At 38.9% G+C, this 25342-nt stretch overlaps 1 protein-coding gene across 3 annotated transcripts in view; it reads left to right on the forward strand.

The window, feature by feature from the left end:
* Nucleotides 1–3280: 3280 nt before the first annotated feature.
* The window catches only part of SLC38A9 (solute carrier family 38 member 9), a 92259-nt gene continuing 70197 nt past the window's right edge, over nucleotides 3281–25342 (forward strand). Inside the window, exons 1-3 of one of the 3 annotated variants that reach the window (XM_074385844.1) lie at nucleotides 3281–3393; nucleotides 4124–4170; nucleotides 12832–12978. In XM_074385844.1, the coding sequence (XP_074241945.1) occupies nucleotides 12866–12978 (113 nt within the window). In that variant the 5' untranslated portion in view covers nucleotides 3281–3393; nucleotides 4124–4170; nucleotides 12832–12865. The other 2 variants (XM_039470868.2, XM_074385851.1) reach the window with 2 other exon arrangements.

Below are 25342 nucleotides of genomic sequence, written 5' to 3' on the forward strand. Positions count from 1 at the left end.
TCTTTACACTCCTTTCTTTTTTCCTCTCCTTTTGGAATTCCCACTATGCACATATTTGCTTTATGATGTTCCACAATCCTTACAGGTCTTGTTCATTTTTCCTCATTATTTTTTCTTTCTGTTCCTCAAACTGTATACTCTTAATTGAAATATCTTCAAATTCCCCAATCTTTTTACTGCCTGCTCAAATCTGCTATTGAACCCCTCCAGTGAACATTATATTTCAATTATTGTGCTTTTCAACTCCAGCAACTGTATTGATTGCTTTTTATAATTTCTACCTCTTTAATAATATCCTCTATTTATTGAACAATCCAGCTTTCCTGGTTTCCTACAGTTATTGTCTATTATTTTCTTTGCTCTTTGAGCATATTAAAGACAATCGACAATGTCTGGTCTTCCCAAAGGAATGTTCTTTAAATTTTTTTTCCTTGTAAATAGACCGTACTGTCTTGTTTCTTTGCATGCCTCATAATTTTTGTTGTTGAAAACTGGACATTTGGTATATAATATGGTAATTCTGGATATCTGCTTATCCCACCCCCCACCAGAGTTTGTTGTTGTTGATTTCTTTTATTAAATGTCTGGAACCAACCAATAAAAAGATAAAAGGCCAAAATTCGAGAAAACACTCCCAGTCTTTGCCAATTAGCTATGTGTTGCGGCACCCCTTCAATGCTTAACTAGGTAGTTTACAACACCGCCTTAGCCTTCACTTCCTGCTTGCATGGAGCCTGAAGGTCAGTCAGAGGTTAGCATTTAGGGTACTCTTTGGTCTTTTCTGAGTATACATCCAGATAGGGCATGCCCATGGCCTTCTAGATTCCTCACAATAAAATGAAGCTTTCCAAAGTCTTTATTCCTCCACTTATCTCTTTCTTCAGCCTCTTCCTTCCCAGGAGTTTTGGTCTGTTTATTGCTTTCCCTGGCTTTCATACCTTGCTTTCTATAGAAGTGGCTGTTTGCCTTTAATACTTTTGACAAACACTGCCTGGGAAGCTTCCTGAGCCCTGAGGAAGCTCTGAGGCAGGTGAAACAAAGGGAAGCTCTTGAGTTGAACCTTCGGGAAACCATCAGAGAGGTCAAAACACACCTATAATTCCTTTAGAATAAGCTCTGTAGTGCTCCCTCTGGTGCCAGCAACCCACACCAGGAATGTGGCTGCCATCTTCAAGGCTGCTGCCAACTTGGAGATTAGAAAATGACCACAGAACTCTCTTACCAAAATTCAGCAGCTTTGTCTTAATTACATGTTCCCCTGGCTTTTTGGTTTTGTTTTTTTTTTTTTTAATTAGTTTCAGAGTTTCCAAAAAAGGTGCTCCTGACAGTTTTGCCAGCTTATTCATTGCTTTTGTGAAGAAATGGTTTTTGAGTTCCCCACTTTGACATGTTTGGGTTACATCATTTCATACTATTTACTTTTGTGTTTCCCAGCCTTGCTTGGAATTTTCTCAGCCTGGAATGCAGAGAAAAAAGAAAGGTTGCTATCACTGAAGCTATCAAAAGAATGTATTACTGACTTGTGTCACTTGACCAGCCCTGACTTGATGGCAGGACCAATGAGCAGTTCCGAAAGTTTTTGAAGAAGGATACCATCAGCAAAATAACTTTCATCTCCCATTTTAAATACAACATTCATTAAATTGTTTGCCTTGCATTTGTCAAGTCCTCCCTAATAGATGCAGTGTTTGAGAGCACGCAGGCTTTGGGATAAGATCTTGGTTTGAATTCCAGATCTTCGGCCATTTTGTAGTTTTTTGGCCTTGTACAAGTTCTCTGGGACTATTTCCTTATCTGTAAGACAGGAAAAATATACATTTCTAGAGCTGTGATAAAGATTTAAAAAGATATACATGTAAAATTCTTGGCATTCAATGTTAGCTAGTTGTTAAATGTAAATTTTATTTTATTTTATTTTATTTTGAGACTAAGTCTTGCTCTGTCACCCAGGCTGGAATGCAGTGGCACAATCGCAGCTCACTGCAACCTCCACCTCCCAGGTTCAAGTGATTCTCCTGCCTCAACCTCCTGAGTAGCTGGGATGACAAGCCTGTGCCACCACGCCCAGCTAAGTTTTGTATTTTTAGTAGAGACAGGGTTTCACCATGTTGGTCAGGCTGGTCTTGAACTCCTGACCTTGCGATCCACCCACATCGGCCTCCCAAAGTGTTGTGATTACAGGCATGAGCCACCGCGCCTGGCCTACATTTGAATTCTTCAGTTTAGGTTTTTTGCTTTGTTTCATTTGTTTTGGAGGCAGGGTCTCACTCCGTCACCCAGGCTGCGGTGCAGTGGCACCATCATAGCTCACTTGGCTCAAATGATCCTCCTGCCTCCGCCTCGCAAGTAAGCTTGACTACAAGCAGGTGCCAACCTGCCCAACTAATTTTTTAAATTCTTTTGTAGAGATGGGGGTCTCCCTATATTGCCCAGGTTGGTCTCCAAATCCTGGCCTCAAGCGATTCTCCCACCTCAGCCTCCCAAAATGCTGAGATTACAGGCATAAGCCATGGAGTCGGCCTAAATTTGAGTTTTTTTGTGGCATTACAGACACGGTTTTTTTCTGATTTAATTAAAAGGAAAAGAAACAAAAGAGCCACTGGCTTCCTTAGCAAAAGAGCTTAGGGTTGCCATATGGTTTTCAGGAACTGACCTTTAACTGATAACAAACACATTAATTTTACTTAGATTGCATGTTTACTTGGGGAGGCTTTGGGGAAAATTGCTGAGTATCGGGGTTGGGCCTCTAAAATCCTTCTAAAGCCCCTCTTTAGCCTAGAAACTCATTTGCAAACACATTTTTTAAAAACACACAGAAATATCTAGACGACGGAGGGAGCATGCCAACTCAACAATTTTTTCACACCAGCTTCCCTTTGGTAAGGGTCCAAGCATGTAACTTGATCATAGAACACCCGCCAGGAAAGCCCAAAAAAGGGTGAGCCCTTGATGGAGGTGCCGCATCAGCGTTTTCTCACGTGGCCTCCGGGGCTGTAAGGATGGCAAGAGATCGTATTCCTTCTAATATCCCTCACGGCCTCCAGGGGGACAAGGGACTGGAGCAAACCCGCGACTGCAGTTCCGACTACGCTTGCCCACCTGGGCGCCCGGGCTGCCCCGCCTCCTGAAGCCCTGGGGCTGGGCCCTGCGGTGATGGGCGTGCTGGCCGTCGCAGAGCCCTCTGGGAGTTGTAGTCTGCGGCGCCGAAAGCTTTGACAGCAACCGCCTGCTTGGCGCTCTCAGAACTCCAACCCCCGCCGGTCCCCGCGGCCCAGGCAGTTGCCGCTTCCTGTTTGGACTGGGAACCCCGCGGTCGCAAATTGCGAGGATTTGGAAAAGGGAGTCCTTGTCTTCTCGCCTATTTCTCCGAGATTGAAAGCTCGGCCTGCTCAGGTAGATCACGCTCCCAGGTCTAGCAAACTCACCCCTCGGGGAGGTGGTAAGATATCCGAGGGAAGGCTGCTGGAAGGGTTGAGCTTGCGGCGAAGCTGGTTGCCACCTGCCGTAGTTCTTCAGTGCAGCGCGTCGGAACCGTAGTTTCTTGTAGTGATCGGGGAGGCCAAAGCCGGGAGCTGGGGAGGCCGCTTCGGGGGGACGGCGCGCGCTCCTCAGGGGCTCTGTGCGAAGGTCAGGAGCCCCTCGAGATCTGAGGAAATCCAAGTGTCTATGGGAGTCAGTGTCAGCTAGAGCCTTAGGGAAAAGGTAGGGTTAGTGTAGATGAACACCCTGACCCTCGGGTGAGAGAAAGGAGGGAGCAGGAGAACTGGGGGACTTGCAGGAATGGGAGCACCCTTCTGTCTCTCTCTTGTTTGAGACAGGGTCTCACTCCATCGCTTGGGCTGGAATGAGGTGGTGCGATCGCGGCTGGGCAACCTTCTCCATCCCGAGTTGAGGAGATCTAAAGGGAGAACATGAGGGAGGAACCCCCTTTGGGCCTTGAGCTAGGACCACAGATGGAGTGAGGGCCATGGCTGGTAAGCCCTCACCACGCTTTTTACATGACTCAGTTGTGAGAGTGAGCGTATTGGTAAGTGGGTAGCTTGACGTCTTTTCACCTTAGAATAGTAGACCTGGAAGAGGGGTTTAAGAGCAGCTAGTCAAGCGCATTCTCCTCATTTTACAGAGAAGGAAACAGGTCCATCGAGTTAGAGAAACCCCGCTCAACACCAGGTAACCATTTAATGGCAAACTTGACTAGACCTGATTGTCATGATTCCCAGGCAGTGTCTTATCTATTGCCTAGCTCTGTAGATCAGCACACTGTAAGTTGTACCTCCACCTGGTTTTCTTTTCTTTTCTTTTCTTTTTCTTTCTTTGGAGTCTCTCTCTATCGCCCAGGCTGGAGGCGCGATCTTGGCTCACTGCAACCTCCGCCTCCCGGGTTCAAGCGATTCTCGTGCCTCAGCCTCCAAAGTAGCTGGAATTACAGGTGCCTGCCACCACACCCCGCTGATTTTTGCATTTTTAGGAGAGATGGGGTTTCACTATGTTGGCCAGGCTGGTCTTGAATTCCTGACCTCAAGTGATCTGCTCGCTTTGGCCTCCTAAAGTGCTGGAATTACAGGCATGAGCCACAGCGCCCAGCTCCTTGTTTTCTTTTTAATACTTTAACACATGACAAAGATCGGACATATGTAGAATAGCATGCAGCTGCTGAGGAGAAAGGCTTTTTAGAAACGTTTCAATAGATCAAAAATAACTCATGTCCTAACTTAAAAATCTCTCTGCCTCATAAACAACTACAAACTTGGTGTTAAGATACAAGGTTGGCCAGTTGCGGTGGCTAACGCCTGTAATCCCAACACTTTGGGAAGCCGAAGTGGGTGGGTCATTTGGGGTCAGGAGTTCGCGACCAGCCTGGTTAACACGGTGAAACTCCGTTTCTACTAAAAATACAAAAATCAGCCGGGCGTGGTAGCTGCCTCTCGTCTGTGATCCCAGCTACTTGGGAGGCTGAAGCAGGAGAATCGCTTGAGCTTGGGAAGCGGAGACTGCAGTGAGCCGAGATCGCACCACTCACTGCACTCCAGCCTGAGCCACAGAGCCAGACCCTATCTCAAAAAAAAAAAAAAAAAAAAAAAAAAAGTTGTCACCTATAGGTTTTTTGTCTCTAAGAAAATAAAATTTACCTTTCTTTCCCTAACTTACGCCCTTTAGACCTCTGAGAACAGTTAGCTTTAGCTTTTTAATCACAATCTTAAATACTATATATTTCAGATACATAAAATAATATGCTTTTAATTGTGATTTTGTAATACCCTAAATATTTACAATAAAGGGTAAACTCAGCATAGGAGGATGAAATACCAACCTTAACTACAAATTAAAATAGTACGGTTTAGTATTGTTTTTTCTTTTTGGGGTTGGGGGCAGAGTTTTGCTCTGACACTCAGGCTGGAGTGCAGTGACACTATGATAGCTCACTGTAAACTTGAACTCCTGGGTTCAAGCAGTCCTCCTGCTTCAGCCTCTCAAAGCATTGGGATTACAGGCATGAGCCACCACAATGGGCCTGTATGGTGTTTTTTAAAAAGTATATATGGTCATAAGAGTAAAACACCAAAAAAAAAAAAAAAATCAATGAGAGGTTAAAAATGTCCACCAGGCCAGCATTTTATAACATAGTTAAATTTCTGTCCTTTGCTAGGATTCTTTCTTACTTAAATATAACTTGAGAGCATTTAGTGTTACAAGTATAGAAGGAGAGATTCTTTGGTACCATAGCATTGCTTTGACTGGTAATTTCTTTGTGAGACCACATTCTCCTCCAGCACTGTCAAATTTAGCGCCGTTGGAAGCATTTATTGATCAGATTGGAAGCACGTTCCAACTGTCACATCAGAATTGGAGTATTGTTGCTCCTATTGGCTAACCAGTAAATGATTCATCAGGAAGTGATTTAGATAAATTTGTTATTGGAGTTTATAGCTACTACAGACTAATACAGAAGAAAACATATGTACATAGCATAACTGCTTCCACCAGGGTGCCTTTTTTATGGTGTGGTTCCATTTGCTTTTATATTGGTATACTACAGAGTTGGGTAAACTATGACCAAATTTGGCCTGCTGACAGATTTTTTTTTATAGACTTCTATTGGAACACAGCCATGCACACTCATTTATATGTTGCCTTTCATGCTAACAAGTAGAGTTGAGTAGCCACAAAAACTATATGTCACTCCCTAGCCTAGTACACTGAGTATAAATGTAGTATCTGAAACTCTGTAACATACACAAAAGTATTCAGTAATACTCATTTTTAGTCTCTCAGAGCATGTATATGGTTGTATGTGGGTCCATAGTCACATTTATTTTGGTACAAGCTAGTGTATTCTATTGCAGATTGATGCTAGCGTCTTGGCATAGAGACTACAGATTTGCTTTTGCAAAGAATTGCAAAAAGAAGTTTCTAAGCCTAGTATCGAAAGGGCTGATATTCTCTGAGATACACCAATACTCACAGTCAATACCTTTTTATAATAATGTCATACTAGTTTTCTTTGGTTGTTCTCTATGTCCTTTTTTTATGGACAGAAGTGCTTTTCTTTTTTTCCTAACTAACATTTTTTGTTCTTTTAGAGACAGAGTCTCACTCTGTCACCCGGGCTGGAATCCAGTGGTGCCATCGTAGCTTGCTGTCCTGGGCTCGTGCAGTTCTCTCACCTCAGCCTCTCGAGTAGCTGAGATTACAGGCCTGGCTCAGTCATCAACATTTTAAATAAAAGTTGAAAGTACCAAGCAATCATCTAAGCTGTTGATTCCCTGTTGGGACTTATCTTAGTGTCTTGGTGCTGCTCTAATGAAATAATTGAGGCTAGGTAATTTAAAAACAATATAAATTAATTTCTAGCAGGTTTGGAGGCTGGGAAGTCCAAGATCAAGCCACTTGCAGATTTGATATTTGGTGAGGACCTGGCCTCTGCTTCCAAGATGGTGCCTTGTTGCTGTGTCTTCACAAGGGGGAAGGGATGGAAAGACAAAAAGAGTCTAGCTAGTTCCCTTCAATGTTTTCATAAGGTTACTAACACCATTCATAAGGGTTTTGCCCTGATAATTACCTCCAAAAGGGTCTACCTCTTAATACCATAACATTGGCAATCAAGTTTCAACATATGAATTTTGGTGGGGATACAAACATTTAAATTATAGCAGGACTCCATACTAAAACCAATCTTAAACAATTAGAGACTCATTTAATGACTTAGGTTTGATTTAGTAGTCTTGCATCTGCGACTTTGTTTTAAAACTTAGAGATTGAATGAGATGCTAAAAGTGAATATGCTTGGGTTTTTTGTTTTTGTTTTTTGGGTTTTGTTTTTTTTTTTTGAGACAGAGTCTTGCTCTGCAGCGTCTGCTTCCTGGGTTCAAGCAATTCTCCTGCCTTAGCCTCCTGAGTAGCTGGGACTACAGGCACGTGCTACGACGCCTGGCTAATTTTTGTGTTTTTAGTAGAGACAGGGTTTCACCAGTGTTGGCCAGGCTGGACTATGTCTGTTTATGTCATCTTGTATATTTAGCCCCTACCAAATTATGTCAATGTTATATCTGACAAATTAATGCTGTAGGAGTATTTAGCATTTTAGTTAATCATTGATAAACTATTCTGCAATATCGTCTATGCAACATTTGCTATGGAACTCTAATTCACCTCTCAACCTCATTCATTATACTTCTACTTAGCAAGACATTCAGAAAAGCTTTAAGGCTGGGCACGGTGGTCATGCCTATAATCCCAGCACTTGGGACTTTGGGAGGCTGAGGCAAGAAGATTACTTGGGGCCAGGCTGGGTAACACAGTGGCACACACCTGGGGTCCCAGCTACTTGGGAGACTGATGTGGGAGGATAGCTTGAGCCTGTGGGGAGGATGATGCAGCCAGCCCAGATCGCACCACTGCACTCCTGCCTGAGTAACAGAGTGAGACCCTGTCTCAGGCATGGTGGTGCATACCTGTAGTCCTAGCTACTTGGGAGGCTGAGGTAGGAGGATCACTGGAGCCCAAGAAGTTGGAGGCTGCAGTGAGTAAGCCATGATCATGCTACTGGACTCCAGCCTGGGCAACAGAGTGAGAACCTATCTCAAAAAAAAAAAAAAAAAAAAATTAATACTAAATGTAATATGCATAATCTCATTTAAACCTCAAACATTATTATTTTTTTTAATTTTGAAGATGCAGAGATAGTCTCATGGAGATTAAATGGTTAGTGCTAAATTACACAGGTAGTAAGTGTTAGATACAGGATTTCTGATTCAAAAACTTTATTTTCTTTCTACTGTTTTATAAATGTTACATTTAGAATATTAAGAAAAGTGGACATATGAGTCCATTAAACAAATATGGCAACAATAAAACTGTACTTGTGAAGTAGTCTGGGCAGTAACAAGAAACAGAAGAAGGTGAAAGATACGGGGGAGGGAGAAAGAAATGGCAAAGAACAGGAAAGACAGCACAGCATAGTGGTGAAGAGTACAGGCTCTGGATTTAGACTGCCTCAGTTTGAATTTCACCTCTGCCACTTACTTTGTGATCAGTTAATTTTCTGCTGTGTATCCTTATCTATAAACTGAGGATAATAATAGTAACTTACAGGGTAAGTAATGAAGCTATATCAGTTGCTTTTACATGTTAAAATCTTATTTCATCAGCATCCCTGACCTCTACCCACTGGGTGTCAGTAGCACTCCCTTCAATTCTAACAACCAATTGAGTAAGGCCAAATTCCTTTTTACTCTTTTCTACAACTCTTGACATGCTGTGTAGAGTAGACTGTAGAGGGATAAGGATAGAAGCAGGAAGCACCATTAGAATGCTATTGTGGTAGTCTTGGTAAGAAATGATAGTGATCAGATTCTGGATGTATTTGAAGGAAAAGCCAGTAAGATTTCCCAATGGGTTGAATGTAGACCGTGGGAAAAAGGAGTCATAAGTGATTCCAAGAATTTTGGCCTAAGCAAGTAGCAAGACAGATTTTATCAACTAAAATCAGGAAAACAATAGGTGGGGTAGTTTCAGGGGAAGGAAATTAGAAATTCGGTTTTGGACATGTTAGGTTTGAATTGTCTGTTACATCCAGCTAAAGATGTTGAGTAGGCAGTTGAATATGCAAGTCTGAAATTCAAAAGAGAAGTTTAGGCTAGAGATATTAAATGTGGAAGTTGTTATTGCCTAAATCAATAGAACTTTCTACAATGATGGAAAAATGTTTTATATCTATACTGTCTAAGGGGTAGCCACTAGCCACATGTGGATTTTGAGCACTTCAAATGCAGCTAGTATGACTGAGGTACTGAATTTTTTTATTTTAGTTAATTTAAGTATAAGTAGCCACATATAACTACTGGCTACTGTATTGGACAACACAAGCCATGGAAGTAAAACCATAAGACTGCATAAAATTACCAAGAGATTGAAGGTAGATCAAGACTGAACCTTAGAACTCTGCAACTGTAAAGAGATCTGAGAGATGATAAGGCAGCAAAGGAGACAGAAAAGGAGGAGGGACCAGTGAGGTTGGGAAAAAACCTGGAGGTCTAGTGAATCCAGTTTATCAAGGAAAAAAGTGATCCCTTTTGGCAGATACTTCCGATAGGTCAAGTAAGTTAAGGACTGAGAAATAACCCTTGGAGTTACCAATGTGGAGGTCTTTAGTGATCCAGTAAGAACAGCTTCTGTATAGTGGTAGAAGATGTCATGATTAGCACGGGCTGAAGAAAGGGTAAGAGGATCTTATTTATCTTAGGCTTTCTATTTTTCCCCACCTATTTTATATTTTCTTTTTCTCCTCTTTTGCCTTCCTTTAGTTCAGTTATTTTTTATCCTTCTTCTTTCCCCTCTACTAAATTTAAGTTAGACACTGCTTTCTATTATGTTAATAGTTACCTTAAAATAACATCAATGTGTAACGTTGATCTGGACAACATAAGGGCCTTTGGACGTTTTGATTCCAAAGACCTTCATCTGACTTTTTTTTTTTTTATTTGGTCTGGCATTTTAGTTCTTTTTTTGTTTTTGTTTTGTTCTATTTTGTTTTTGTTTTGTTTGTTCGAGATAGGATCTCACTCTGTGACAACCAGGCTGGAAGTGCAGTGGCGCAATCTTGGCTTACTGCAACCTCTGCCTCCCTGGTTCAAGTGATTCTCTTACCAGCCTCCCAAGAAACTGGAATTACAGGCAACCACCACCATCCTGGCTAATTTTTGTTTTTTTTTAATAGAGACGGGATTTCACCATGTTGGCCAGGTGGGTCTCAGACTCCTGACATCAAGTGATCTCCCCACCTTGGTCTCCCAAAGTGTTGGAATTACAGGCGTGAGCCACCATGCCTGGCCTTAATTCTTTTTTTCAAATGCTATAATGTTTATCAATTCTCATTCTTTTAACTTCACGAATCTGTAGATTGGTATCTTTAACGGTCAACAATTATCTCTACAGATTTTATTTCTGTCTTCTTCTTTCTGATTCTCCAATTATATGCTTGTTAGACCTTCTTATTCTATCCTCCATGTTTCTTAATTACCTTCTACATTTTCTGCCTTTATTTTTCTCTCTCTGCCATATTCTAGGTAGTTTTTTCTGACTTATCTTCTACTTCATTAATTTTCTCTTCAACTTTTAGACTCATTCACTGAGTGTTGAATTTTGGCTCTTGAATTTTTTTTTTCCTAAAAATTCATTCTGGTCCTTATTTAAACATACTAAGTCATTTTTTGAAAATTTCTACTTTTTTTGTTTATTTAATCATAGGAAGCATTTTTATATATATATATATATATATATATATATTTTTTTTTTTTTTTTTTATTCTGGTGATTTTTATAGTTGAAGTTCTTGTGGGTCTGTTTCTGCTTTTGTTTCTTCTGGTTCCCACTCATAGTACTTTATTTCCTTATATGCTAGGTTATTTTTGACCTACTATTTGTTCTCCTTAAATGATTGTTAGCAGGACTTCTTTGAGGCCTGCAACGAAGGTGTGTCTTCACAGGAATGATTCACATTTGCTTCTATCAGTTACCTGGAAGTGCTACCAAGCAGGTTAATCTTAAATTATATTCATAGCTTTAAGTGTTTCTTGCAAATTCTCATGAGGTGCAGTTTATGGTAATAAATTATCAGTTTATGGCAACAAAAAAGTGTATACACACACATGCTGTGGTCAGTAGTTTTGGGTGGTTTTTTTTATTTTTATTTTTTGAGATGGAGTCTTGCTCTGTCACCCAGGCTGGAGTGCAGTGGCGCGATCTCAAGCACACTGCAACCTTGACCTCCTGGGTTCAAGGTATTCTCCTGCCTAATCCTGCCAAGTAACTGGGATTACAGGAGCACCCCAACATGCCCAGCTGTTTTTCTGTATTTTTAGTAGAGACAGGGTTTCACCTTGTTGGCCAGGCTGGTCTTCAATTCCTGACCTCAAGTGATCTACCCACCTTGGCTTCCCAAAGTGCTGGGATTACAGGCGGGAGCCACTGTGCCCAGCCAATTTGGTTTTTTTGTTTGTTTGTTTGTTTGGTTTTGCTTGTTTGTTTTGAGACAGGATCTCACTCTGTCACCCAGGTAGCTGGAGTGCGATGGTACAATCATAGCTCACTGTAGCCTCCAAATCCTGGGCTTAAGCAATCCTCCCACTTCTGCCTCAGCCTCCGAAGTTGCTGAGACTACAGGCATGTGCCGCCATGCCCAGCTAGTTTTGTTTGTTTTTTAGTGGAGATGAGGTTGTGCTGTTTTGCCCAGGCTAGTCTCAAACTCACAGCCTCAAACAATCTGCCTCAGCCTCTCAAAATGCTGGGATTACTGGTGTGAGCCACTATGGCTTCTGGTCCATTTTAAGAAGGCTTCTTTGTAGTTTTAAAATGGACCAGAGGCCATAGCGGCTCACACTCTATGGTCTACACTTCTTCATAGTCCCTTGTAAGGGAATAAGCCATTTTTACTTCTTGTTAAACCGTACTCTGATAGCAAAGGTCTTTATAGTTATAGCTGTATTATGGTGGGGAGGTAGGGAAAAGGGATGATTTCTTATTATAATCATTTCTTAACTTTGGATGGGCACTGGGCTTTGACTTCTGTTCGTGGAATACTACACAAGTCTTTGAAAACCTCAGCCTGAATTCCTCTGGTGCAGCAAATACCCTCCAGACAGCAGCGGTTTCCTTGTCATTTACCTCTCATAGTTCTTTCACCTACCAGTGGCCTGATATTCCTCACTATGTTTGATGCTTTTCAAAGATTTTAAAAATATTTTATTCAGTATTTTTAGTTTGTCTGCCAGAAAAATGAGTCCAGATAGCCCAATCTGTTTTATTACTGGAAATGAATTGCCTCACTTATTTTTTAGTAAGCCAAAAAATAAGAAATAACTCCATTTTAAGTTAGCAAGTTTCTGATAAATATTTCAGGCATATACCTCATTAAGGTATCTTCAGCAGCTGGGCACAGTGGCTCAAGCCTGTAATCCCAGTACTTTGGGAGGCCGAGGCAGGTGGATCACAAGGTCAAGAGATCAAGACCATCTCGGCCAACATGGTGAAACTCTGTCTCTACTAAAAATGCAAAAATTAGCTGGGTGTGGTGGCATATGCCTGTAGTCCTAGCTACTTGGGTGGCTGAGACAGGAGAATTGCTGGAACCCGGGAGGCAGAGGTTGCAGTGAGCCAAGATTTCGCCACTGCATTCCAGCCTGGTGACAGAGTAAGACTCTTGTCTCAAAAAAAAAAAAAAAAAAAAAGATATCTTCAGCAAATTCCCATATTTTTCCAATTTCTTATTCATGAATATTTATTAGTTGTGGATAATAAAATATTTTTAAATTAATTATTTATCTTCTTTGTGTAGGACTAACTTCTTCAGTGCTTAGAGTGTGAGAAAAATGGCAAATATGAATAGTGATTCTAGGCATCTTCTCATCTCTGAGGTAGATCATGAAAGAGATCCTGGACCTATGAATATCCAGTTTGAGTCATCAGATCTAAGATCCAAAAGGTAAGCATTTGAAATAAAACACTTATTTCAAATTAGGGTCTTTAATGATTAAAATACATCTAATTATAACCACACATATATAGATTTGATTATAAAATATCCAGTTTCTTACAGGATTTGTGTGTATATGTGGGGGAAAGTAAATAGGAATACTGTTTTGTTGTTTATTTAAACATAGAAAGCATTATTGTTTTATATTTTTATTCTGGTTATTTTTATAGTTGAAGTTCTTGTGGGTCTGTTTCTGCTTTTGTTTCTTCTGGTTCTCACTCATAGTATTTTATTTCCTTATATGCTAGGTTATTTTTGACTTACTGTTTGTTGTCCTTAAATGATTGTCAGCAGGACTTTGAGTCCTACTGGTTTATATTTGATCTTCTTTACACTAAACTCATAATCTCTTTTGGGGGAAGGGTTGGGGTAACATTACAAAGTAAGATACATTAATAGAATTCATTTAATGAATATGTATTGATTACCTGCTTTCTACAAGGTAATATGCTAGGTACTTGAGATAGACGAGTAAAAGTAATAGAAAATCTTAACTTTCATTGAGTTAAAATGTCAGCAGATAGTTTAAAATACTTTGAGTTTAAATTTTATTTCATCGTATACCTGTAAAACACAAAAGAATCCACACACAAAATATAAATAGTAAGAGAATTCAATAAAGTAGTTGCTTACAAAACAGGCAAAAATAAAAAGACTTCCAATGAGAAAATGTAATGGAAGAAAAAATAAATACATAGAAATGGTCTTAACATGAATGTGTAAAATGAGAGAAACTAAAATGCTTCTGACATAAAATAAGATTTAGAGTATTTCATCAAATCTGAGATGCTACTGATTATAACTTGCATTAAAAAAAATTTTAACACTAAGAAAAACTGCTGCCCATACCTCTGATGAAATAATCTGGGACTTAGAGTTTTTATTTGTATTCTAAGGTTGCACCAGTGCACTCTACCCCTGGGTGACAGAGCAAGACTCTGTCTCAAAAAAAAAAAAAAAGAAAGAAAGAAAGAAAAAAAAAAGAAAAGAAAGAAAGAACTCTTGAACTCGTGTGATATTTTATCCTATATTTCTTGTGCAATTATAAAACTGAAAATAGAAACAAAGTATGTCAGTCAAGAATTACTGACACCTAACATTTAGAATATGATTCTTCTGAATTATTTTTTGATTCGGAGTCATCAAAATAGGTTGTTCCCCACTCCACCGCCGCCCACCCCCCCCCACACACAGAATTGTCCTCAGTGCCATTAAGAACCCTGATGCTGTAACATTTCTTGAAACGATTTTCTGCCGGGTGCAGTGGCTCATGCCTGTAATCCCAACACTCTGGGAGGCTGAGGTGGGTAAATCATGAGGTCAGGAGTTCAAGACGAGCCTGACCAACTTAGTGAAACTGATCTCTACTAAAAATACAAAATAAGCCAGGCATGTTGGCATGCACCTGTAATCCCAGCTACTCAGGAGGCTGAGGCAGGAGAATCACTTGATCCCGGGTGGTGGAGGCTGCAGTCAGCCTAGATCACGCCACTGCACTCCAGCCTGGGTGACAAAGCGAGATTCTGTCTCAAAAAAGAAAAAAAGAAAAGAAAAGAAAAAGAAAAAGAAAAAATTTTCTTCCAGGTCAGCGACACTTAAGTTTTGGTGCTTGCACTTTCCTGATCCTACCAGAAGATGTCGCCAAAGGATTTCTAACAACAACGTAACTCATCTGCCTTCCTCAAATGGTCCTTAGATGGTTTATATGACATGGCCAGGGATGGCAGTTACCTGTCATGCCACCAGGAATAACTACTATCATATTGTCACTTGCCGACAGTGATTTTTTTTTTTTTTTTAGAGACAGGGTCTTGCTCTGTAGCCCGCACTGGATTGTGGTAGTACAATCATGGCTCGCTGCAGCCTTGATCTCCTGGGCTCAGGTGATCCTCCCACTTCAGCCTCCTGAGTAGCTGGGACTACAGGTGAATGCCACTGTGCCCAGATAATTTTTTTAAAAAAATTTTATTTTGTAGAGAAGCGATCTTGCTGTGTTACCAGGGCTGGTCTTGAACTCCTTGGCTCAAGCAATTCATCCACCTCAGCCTCCCAAGTAGCTGGGACTATAGGCGCACACCACTGCACCTGGCTAATTTTTAAAATTTATTTTTGGTAGAGATGGCATCTAACTTTATTGCCTAGGCTGGTCTTGAACTCCTGGGCTCAAGCAGACCTCCTGCCTTGGCCTCTCAGTGTTGAGATTACAGGCATGAGTCACCATGCCTGGCCCTCGAAGTGATTATAAAGTCTTCTAGATTATGAGATTCAACCTTACTTAGAAGTGTTTAAATGTTTATATTAGAATCAGTAAAATGTGATGTAATAAAAAGAATAAAACGAGAAATATTCTGCTCTCATTGCAAAGACTCTAAAGATGTCATAGTCTTCAAATTTTAATCCATAAATTTAATGTGATTTTTCCCACAGAATGCCAATAGCCTATTCCACAGTTTGTATGGATCGGTAATTTCACTTCTAAGCATTAATTCACATTGTCAAAAATGATATGTGTACAAGGTTTTGTAATGCAGTATTTTTATAATAGTAAAGATTAAAAGCAATCAAAATTTCTTTTCTTATAGGACTGGATAAATAAGTTGTGGAACATTTGTACAATGGAATATTTTTCCTCTATTAAAAAGAAGGAAGTGGCTTTATTACATATCAAAATGGAACAAGTCTTGAACTTATTTTGTTAAGTGAAAAATTGAAGTACAGAGCAGTATGTATAGTATGCTGCCATTTGGGTAAAAAATAGATAAATATAATATAATATGTATAAATGAAGTTTGGGGTAGTAAATAGGAAACTATAAGATGGTTGCTCCCTCAGAGGGAAACTGAGTGCTTTAGAAAGGATGCTGTGGCAGATACTGTTAGGTAGACACCCAACAATCATTCAGTAACCCTAACTATTCCTTAATGTCAACAGAATCCTAATTTTTTAAAGAGTCACAATCAGTCTTCATCCAAGAGATAAAAGATGGTTGGTTTAAGCTAATCTTGATAATCCTATTTTCATTTCCACATACTTAAGTTTTTAGTCTTTCTTGCAACTAGAGGTGGAAATGAGAATTTTATTATTGTCATTTATAGAGACCATCAGAAAAGATAACGAAATAAGTCTTTCGATTCTCACTTACATATTCCAATATCCGTAAATTTAAGCACTAATGAATGCTGACTTGAATGCTCAGGGTTTTCTTGAAACTTCTAAATTCTATGATAAAGAATTGACCACTGTGACAGCAGAACATAGGTCATTGAAGTGCATTCCATTACAGTAAGTTGGCAGGAGTTCAAACAGTTCTCTGTAAATTTGTTTAACTGGGTAGATTAAATGGCAATATATTTTCTATAATGAAACTTGTCTAAATGAGAGGGTATCAGCTATTTACAATCATGGCATAACTACCTAGGTAAGCATGTTTTAAGAAAGGCAAGTATAGAGACTTAGCCATTCTGAATGCTAATTTGATTGTGGAATAATTTCTGTTTAGGTAAACAAACTGTTTGATGAGAAAAAATGTGAGTACCTTAAAACATGGTTGTTTCTGTTAAAATATGGATTACTTCACTTTATATACATAAATAAAACTCATCTATACTGAGGGAAAATTATCTTCCATTTGAAGAACCAGATTAGGACAACTATTTCCAAAACTGCAGTTATTTTAGAGTTACCTTATGACTTTAGTAATATCTTTAATAGTACCTGTATAATATAAGTGAATGTTTCTTTAAAAATCTATTTACTTTTTTAAATTAGGGTTAATTTAGCCTTAACACATATTTATAAAATGGTGGATTTGAAGTGTTGTTTATGCTTTTTTCTAATGTTGCATTAAACCCAACTAGCTTAAATGCATTTATCCTCGTGCTACTTAGAATCATCTTACATATTACCATACTTTGAGAAACTGTCTTTGGCTGTCAGAGTATGGAAAACAACATTTAATACTTTTAGATTACGTACTTATTCTCAGTTTAGCTTGTGGTTTTCTATCTCTTCCACTAGGTGGCCATAAAAATCACATAATTTTAGCTTTGGACTGAAAGTATGATGGATCTGCTTATCATTTTCGTGGAACTGGGGCCTAATTAAACTTATGTGGAGGAAGGAGCTTGTCATTATAGGGGAACAACATATGTCAAATCATCTGAGGGGCTTTTTCAAACTATGCAGGCCTACTTTTTATTCTGCATATCTCTCCTCCCCCACTCATTTTCCACCTGGTTTGGGTGGAATAAGCAATATGAGTGGAAGGACAGAAAGGTTTAAAAGTCTCCTATCTTGACATATGCACAACATTCCATTAGCAAGTATTGGTCTAAGAGATTATTTTCCTGTTTTTCTGAGACTTTCTGATAGCCAAAGATAGAACCTGATACTCAGTATTGCTTCATATCACTGCATATTCAGGATTGCTGCTCCTCTTGGACTATGCCGTGGGGAAGTTGACCATCCAGCTAGCCTTCCAACAGATTGTGAAATAGTTGTTTTTGAGTTTCTCTTCTTTTTCAGTCTTTCTCTATCTCTGTTTCCTCTTCTTCCATTTTCTCCAGGCCGTAGGGATTTCATATCCTTCTCTGTATCCACAGTATTACCCAGGGCAGGAATTTACTCATACATAACCCATTAGGCAATTCTTTGTAAAACAGATTTTTCTTCTGCTCCTTATTCAGCAGTACTTATCTGTCCTATTCCTGCCGGGGCTCTGTTGTCAGCTTTGTATTATAATGGAAAACAATTGGATGTATCAGAGACCTAGTCTATTATGTTTCTATGACTATTTTCAGTTTTTGTCAGCTTTGTATTATAATGGAAAACAATTGGATGTATCAGAGACCTAGTCTATTATGTTTCTATGACTATTTTCAGTTTAACATGGAGAATCCGGTAAATATGAAATCCTGACCTAAAGTTTCAAGATTTTTCTGACTGAGAACATTTCAGGTGCTCTTGATAAGCCAGTAAGGTATAGGCAGCATTCCTCCTGCCCTTCAAACAACCTAGGTAGGCAGTCGCACTCTTTTTTAGAAGGACTTCTAGTGTGCACATCTGTAAATTGGTCTTTCTGTTTCACCTGTCACTAACACTGTCACTGAAGAGCAGCCTAAATTGACTCTTTTTGGTCCTTGAGGTCTTAGGAGAGAAGAAAAAAGAAAAATATATAAGGACAAAGAATTTGAGAGAATCAAAGGATTCTGATGGGACTGGAAATAAGATCCCAGTCTAACAAAGTTTATGTTTAGATTTAAGGCATCTCTAACTCCATGTCCCAGATTGTCCTCTTAGCACTTAACAAAAAGACAGTTCCTTTGGGGAATCTAGTGCATCTGGTAAAAGGATATTTACTAAGGCAAAGTGAAGAGTTTACCTATTAATAGGTAACAGGAGATCCTGGCCCAGGAACAGTGACTGGAAGTGATTGAGGCTTGGTCGTTTCATAGTTGGGATTATACCGATGTTCAATGAAAGACAGAAAAGTAGTTTTCCCAGGAGGGCTAGTTTCTAGAGCTGAAAAATAAATTATGTTTTGAAGAACTTGGCATCAGTGTTAAATAGATGGACTACGACCTTGATCATTCATCAGTGACTAGTGCTGATGGCCAGCTTGCTAGTTACATTACTTTTATACCCTTCTCCATCCTCTTCCCCCTCCATTCTCTCATACTTGGGCCTACCTCTCTTCTCTCCAACTTTTCACTGCTATTTTTCCTCAAAGGAACTGTCTCTTTGCTAAAAGCTTGAAGAGTACAATCCTGGCCCTTGAGTCAGAGATGCCTTAAATCTAAATACAGGCAAGGCACAGTGGCTTACACCTGTAATCCCAGCACTTTGGGAGGCTGAGGCAGGTGCATTGCTTGAGGCCAGGAGTTTGAGACCAGCCTGGGCAACATAGCGAGACCTATGCAAAACTTAGCGAATCTCTACAAAAACAAAAAAATCTAAATACAAACTTTGTTAGTCTGGAATCTTATTTTTAATCCCATTAGAATCCCTTTATTCTTTCAAATTCGTTGTTTTTATGTATTTTTCTTTCTTCCTCCCTATCCAGGTACTTTTGTTTGCTTAATTGCCCTCTTGTATCTGTAACTGCTTGCCTGAGCGGCTTCTTTCTTTCCTAGATCAATCTGTTGTAATTGATTATGCTATTTGTTTACTTGCCTGGAAGCTGGTTTTGCTTTATCCTCTTTTTTCCCTCTCATTATCATTATGATGCTCCTCCACTTATTTTGAGGTGTTCCTGATAAATCCATCATAAGCCAAAAATATCCTAAGTTGAAAGTGCATTTAATACCCAGATAAACCCATCATAACGTCAAAAACTCGTAAGTTGAACTGCTGTAAGTTGAGGACTGTATTAGAGAAGCCTGAAGAAGGAGGGAGCCTCTTTGGGTTTGAGTGGTACTCTTTAGGGCCAAATTAAAAGTGGGTTTTTTGGAGGAAACCGTATGAAGGGTTTGGCTAGCATTGTTTTCTGTCTGCTCAATATTGTAACACATCCAAGTATGTATTTAGTCAAAAGGTTTTAAGTGCAATAGCATAATCATACTATAAAAGCAGTGAAACCAATTGCAAGTATATAACAAGATTTGAAACTTCTTTTAACAAACTGACTTAAAACCAAATATTATTGAATTAATCAAGACACATGAAATACAAGAGTCGTCTTATAGCTCAATTGCTGACTATAGGCAAATGATAAGGAATTGATGTAAAAATCACACATTGAGATGATGCATCTTTGGCTTGCCTGGTTTTTTTTTTTTTTTTTAAGTCTTATTCTGAAATTGTCCCCAAAAATCTATTACATAACTTTTTTATGCCTTCTAATTTTAGTATTTCTTCTTTCAGTCTGTTCTCTATTCTATTAAGTATTAGAAGATAAATGAATGCCTCAACATTTTAAGTTAGGAGACAGGTTTTCTATAAAATAATATTGAGAATTGTTTTGGTGCTATACTTATAAAAAGGCCTGGTTCATTTGCAAGAACATCATGCTTCCTTATTTTTTCTACTTCAGTAGTTTATAGTTTATCTTGGCATATTATCACTACTTTAACTAAGGTTATTTTTATCTTTGTTTAGTGTATAAAGATCTGACCTGATAATTACTTATTCTAACACTAGCTTTTTAAAATAATACTAGTTTTTATTTATGTCTATCAAAACTTCTGCTTTTTAATTTATCTATACTTCATATACAGAATGGCTTCTAATTTTACTTCTCTTAAATTGTCTTATTAATTTCAAGTAGAAGCAAGCATTGATCTTCTTTATTATGTCTTTGAGTGTAGCTATGCCTGGGAATTTACATATTAAAATACAACTTTATTATGTTACTTTCATTTTGTTTCTCTTTTATATTATAGTAAGAGTTATTTTTATTAAAAAAAATTTTGTTTCTCAGTAGTTATATATTTTCTATTTTATTAAGGCTAGTAAATGGGATATTAAAAATAATTATTTAAAGAGGTCATGCCCTCATTCGTAACATTGCTGGTGGGATTGAAACATCATACAAAAACAAGGATGCCCTCCCTCGCTACTCCTATTCAACGTAGTATTGGAAGTTCTGGCCAGAGCAATCAGGCAAGAGAAAGAAATAAAGGTCATTCAAACAGGAAGAGAGGAAGTCAAATTATCCCTGTTTGCAGATGACATGATTCTATATCTAGAAAACCCTAATGTCTCAGCCCAAAAGCTTCTTAAGCTGATAAACAACTTCAGCAAAGCCTCAGGATACAAAATCAATGTGCAAAAATTGCTAGCATTACTATACACCAGCAACAGTCAAGTTGAGAGCCAAATCTCAAATGAACTCCCATTCACAATTGCCACAGAAAAAGAAAATATCTAGGAATACAGCTAACAAGGGAAGTGAAAGATCTCTGTAAGAGAACTACAAACCACTGCTCAAATCAGAGATGACACAAACACATAGAAAAGCATTCCATGCTCATAGATAAGAAGAATCAATATCATTAAAGTGGCCATACTGCCCAAAGCAATTTATAGATTCAATGTTATTCCCATTAAACTGTTATTGACATTCTTCACCGAACTAGAAAAAAACTTTCAAAAATACATACGGAAACAAAAAAGAGCCCAAATAGCCAAGGCAATCCTAAGCAAAAAGAACAAAGCTGGAGACATCATGATATCCAACTTCAGATCATACTACAGGAGTGCAGTAACCAAAACAGCATGGGACTGGTACAGGAACAGACACACGGACCAGTGGAACAGGATAGAGAACCCAGAAATAAGACCATACACCTATAACTATCTTCAACAAACCTGACAAAAACAAGCAATGGGGAAATATTCCCTATTGAATAAATTGTGCTGGGATAACTGGGTAGCCATTTGCAGAAAACTGAAACTAGACCCTTTCCTTAACCATATACAAAAATTAACTAACTCAAGACAGACTAAAGACTTAAATGTAAAACCTAAAACTATAAAAACCCTGGAAGACAACCTAGGCAGTACCTTTCAGGACATAGGCACAGGCAAAAATTTCATGATGAAGTTGCCAAAAAAATTCCAAAAAAGCAAAAATTGACAATTGGGATATAATTAAACTAAAGAGCTTTTGTACAGCAAAAGAAACTATCAATAGAGTAAACAGACAGCCTACAGAGTGGAGGAAAATTTTTGCAAACTATGTATCTGACAAAGGTAATATCCAGCATCTATAAGGAATTTAAACAAATTTATAAGAAAAAACTAACAACCCCATTAAAAAGTAGGCAAAACCATAATGAGATGCCATCTCACACCCATCAGAATGGTTATTATTAAAAAGTTAAAAGGTAACAGATGCTGATGAGGTTGTGGAGGAAAAGAAATGCTTTTACACTGTTGGTGGGAGTGTAAATTAGTTGAACCATTATGGAAGATAGTGTGGCAATTCCTTAAGACAGCAGTACCATTCAACCCAGCAATCCCATTACTTGGTATATACCCAAAGGAGTATAAATAGTTCTGTTATAAAGATACATGCACATGTATGTTCATTGCAACAGTATTTACAATAGCAAAGACATAGAATCAACCAAAAGGCCCATCAATGATAGACTGGATAAAGAAAATGTAATACATATACACCATGGAATGCTATGCAGCCATAAAAAAGAATGAGATCATGTCCTTTGCAGGGACATGGATGGAGCTGGAGGCCGTTATCCTTAGCAAACTGACAGAGGAACAGAAAAGCAAATTCCACATGTACTCACTTATAAGTGGGAGCTAAATATTGAGAACACATGGACACATAGAGGGGAACAACATACACTGGGGCTTAGTGGGAGGAGGGAGAGGATCAGGAAAAATAACTAATGGATACTAGGCTTAAAGCCTGGGTGATGAAATAATCTGTACAACAAACCCCCATGATACATGTTTGTCTATATAATGAACTGTCACATCCTGCAAATGTACCCCTGAACTTAAAAGTTAAAAAAACAAAAAACAAAAAATGGTACAGACGTTTTTGAAAACAGTTTGATAGTTCCTCAAAATGTTAAATACAGAGCTATCATATGACCTAGCAATTCTACTTGTGGGTATCCAGAGAATTAAAAACATATGTCTACACAAATACTTACAAACAACTCAAATGTCCATCAACTGATGAACAACAATACTTATCAACCTTGAAGACATTATGCTGTATGAAAGAAGCCACACAAAAAATACTACATATTGTATGATTCCACTTTATTTTTTCTTTTTTTTTTTAAGGAAGGAAAGAAAGAAAGAAACAAAGAAAAGAAAGAGAGAGAGAGAAAGAGGAAGAGAAAGAGGGAGAGAGATTGGGAGTCTTGCTGCATTGCCCAAGCTGGAGTGCAGTCTAAAAATGGGCATTGAAAACCTCTTTTATGCCAATAATTGTGCTTGACAATGGAAGCAGGAAGGAATAAGGGAGGAATATAACAAACAAGCAGTCAACCAATATTTCACTTAAACCTGTGAAATGCTATGCATTTGCTGAGGAGTGATTTACTTCCAATTATGTGGTCACTTATAGAGTAGGTGTGATGCGGTGCTGAGAAGAATGTATATTCTGTGGATTTGGGGTGGAGAGTTCTGTAAATGTCTATTAGGTTTGCTTGTTCCAGGTCTTAGTTCAAGTCCTGGATATCCTTGTTAATTTTCTGTCTCGCTGATCTGTCTAATATTGAAAACGGGGTGTTAAAGTCTCCCACTATTATTGTGTGGGAATCTAAGTTTCTTTGTAAGTCATTAAGAACTTGCCTTATCTATCTGGGTGCTCCTGTATTGGGTGCATATATATTTAGGATCATTAGCTCTTCTTGTTGCATTAATCCTTTTACCATTATGTAATGTCCTTCTTTGTCTCTTTTGATCTTTGTTGCTTTAAAGTCTATTTTATCAGAGACGAGAATTACAACTCCTGCTTTTTTTTGCTTTCCATTTGGTTGGTAAATCTTCCTCCATCCCTTTATTTTGAGCCTTTGTGTATCCTTGCATGTGAGATGGGTTTCCTGGATACAGCACATCGATGGGTTTTGGCTTTTTATCCAATTTGCCTGTCTATGTCTTTTGATTGGGGCATTTAGTCCATTTATATTTAGGGTTAATATTGATATGTGTGAATTTGATACTGCCATTTAATGCTAGCTGGCTGTTTTGCCCGTTAGTTGGTGCTGATTCTTCATTAAGTTGATGCTCTTTACCTTTTGGTATATTTTTGGAGTGGCTGATACTGGTTGTTCCTTTCTATGTGTAGTGCTTCTTTCAGGACCTGTTGTAAAGCAGGCCTAGTGGTAATGAAATCTGAGTACTTGCTTGTTCACAAAGGATTTTATTTTTCCTTCGCTTATGAAAATTAGTTTGGCTAGATATGAAATTCTGGGTTGAAAGTTTTTTTCTTTAAGGATGTTGAATATTGGCCCCCACGCTCTTCCAGCTTGTAGGGTTTCTGCTGAGAAATCTGCTGTGAGTCTGATGGGCTTCCCTTTGTGGGTAATCTGACCTTTCTCTCTGGCTGCCCTTAGCATTTTCTCCTTCATTTCAATCCTGGTGAATCTGACAATTATGTGCCTTGGGGTTGCTCTTCTTGAGGAATATCTTAGTGGTGTTCTCTGTATTACCTGGACTTGAATATTGGCCTGCCTTACTAGGTTGGGGAAGTTTTCCTGGATAATATCCTGAAGAGTATTTTCCAGTTTGGATTCATTCTCTTCGTCACATTCAGGTATACCTATCAAACGCAGATTAGGTCTTTTCACATAGTTTCATATTTCTTGGAGACTTTGTTCATCCCTTTTTACCCTTTTTTCTCTAATCTTGCCTTCTCATTTTGTTTCATTGAGTTGATCTTCAACCTCTGATATCCTTTCTTCCGCTTGGTCAATTCAACTGTTAAAACTTGTGCATACTTCGTGAAGTTCTCGTGTTGTGTTTTTCAGCTCCATCAATTCACTTATATTCCCTGAATTGTCTATTCTCGTTAGTATTTCGTCAAATATTTTTTCAAGGTTCTTAGTTTCTTTGCATTGGGTTAGAACATGTTCTTTTAGCTCACAGAAGTTTCTTGTTATCTACCTTCTGAAGCCTGATTCTGTCAATTCATCACACTCATTCTCTATCAGGCCTTGGTCCCTTGCTGGTGAGGAGTTGTAATCCCTTGCAGGAGGAGAGGCATTCTGGTTTCAGGTGTTTTCATTTTTTTTTGCGCTGGTTTCTTCCCATCTTTGTGGATTTATCCACCTGTCATCTTTGTAATTGCTGACTTTCAGATTGGGTCTCTGAGTGGACGTCCAGTTTGTTGATGATAAAGTTATTTCTGTTTCTTAGTTTTCCTTCTAACAGTCTGGCCCCTCTGCTGTAGGACTGCTGAGGTCCACTCCAGGCCCTGCTTGCCTGGGGATCACCTGCAGCAGCTGCAGAACTGTAAGGGTTGCTACCAGTTTCTTCTTCTGCTATCTTTGTCCCAGAAGGATACCCACCAAATGTCAGTCTAAGCTCTGCTTTATGAGGTGATTCTTTGGGTATACGGGGGTCAGGTAGCTCCTTCAGGAGACAGTCTGTCCTTTATAGGTGCTCAAGTGCTGAGCTGTGAGCTCTGTTCATTCAGAGCTGCTGGGCAGGTACGTTTAAGTCTGCTGCAGCAGAACTCATAAATTCCCTTTTTTCCCCAGGTTCTCAGTCCTGGGGAGTTAGGGCTTTATTTATGAGTTGCTGTTGTGTTGCTGCCTTTTTTTTTTTTTTTTTTCAGGGCTGCCCTGCCCAGCAAGGAGGCAGCCTACCTCCATAGTGGTGGAGTGCCTGGGTA

Source organism: Saimiri boliviensis, chromosome 1 (genome assembly GCF_048565385.1).
Source record: "Saimiri boliviensis isolate mSaiBol1 chromosome 1, mSaiBol1.pri, whole genome shotgun sequence".
NCBI lineage: Eukaryota > Metazoa > Chordata > Mammalia > Primates > Cebidae > Saimiri > Saimiri boliviensis.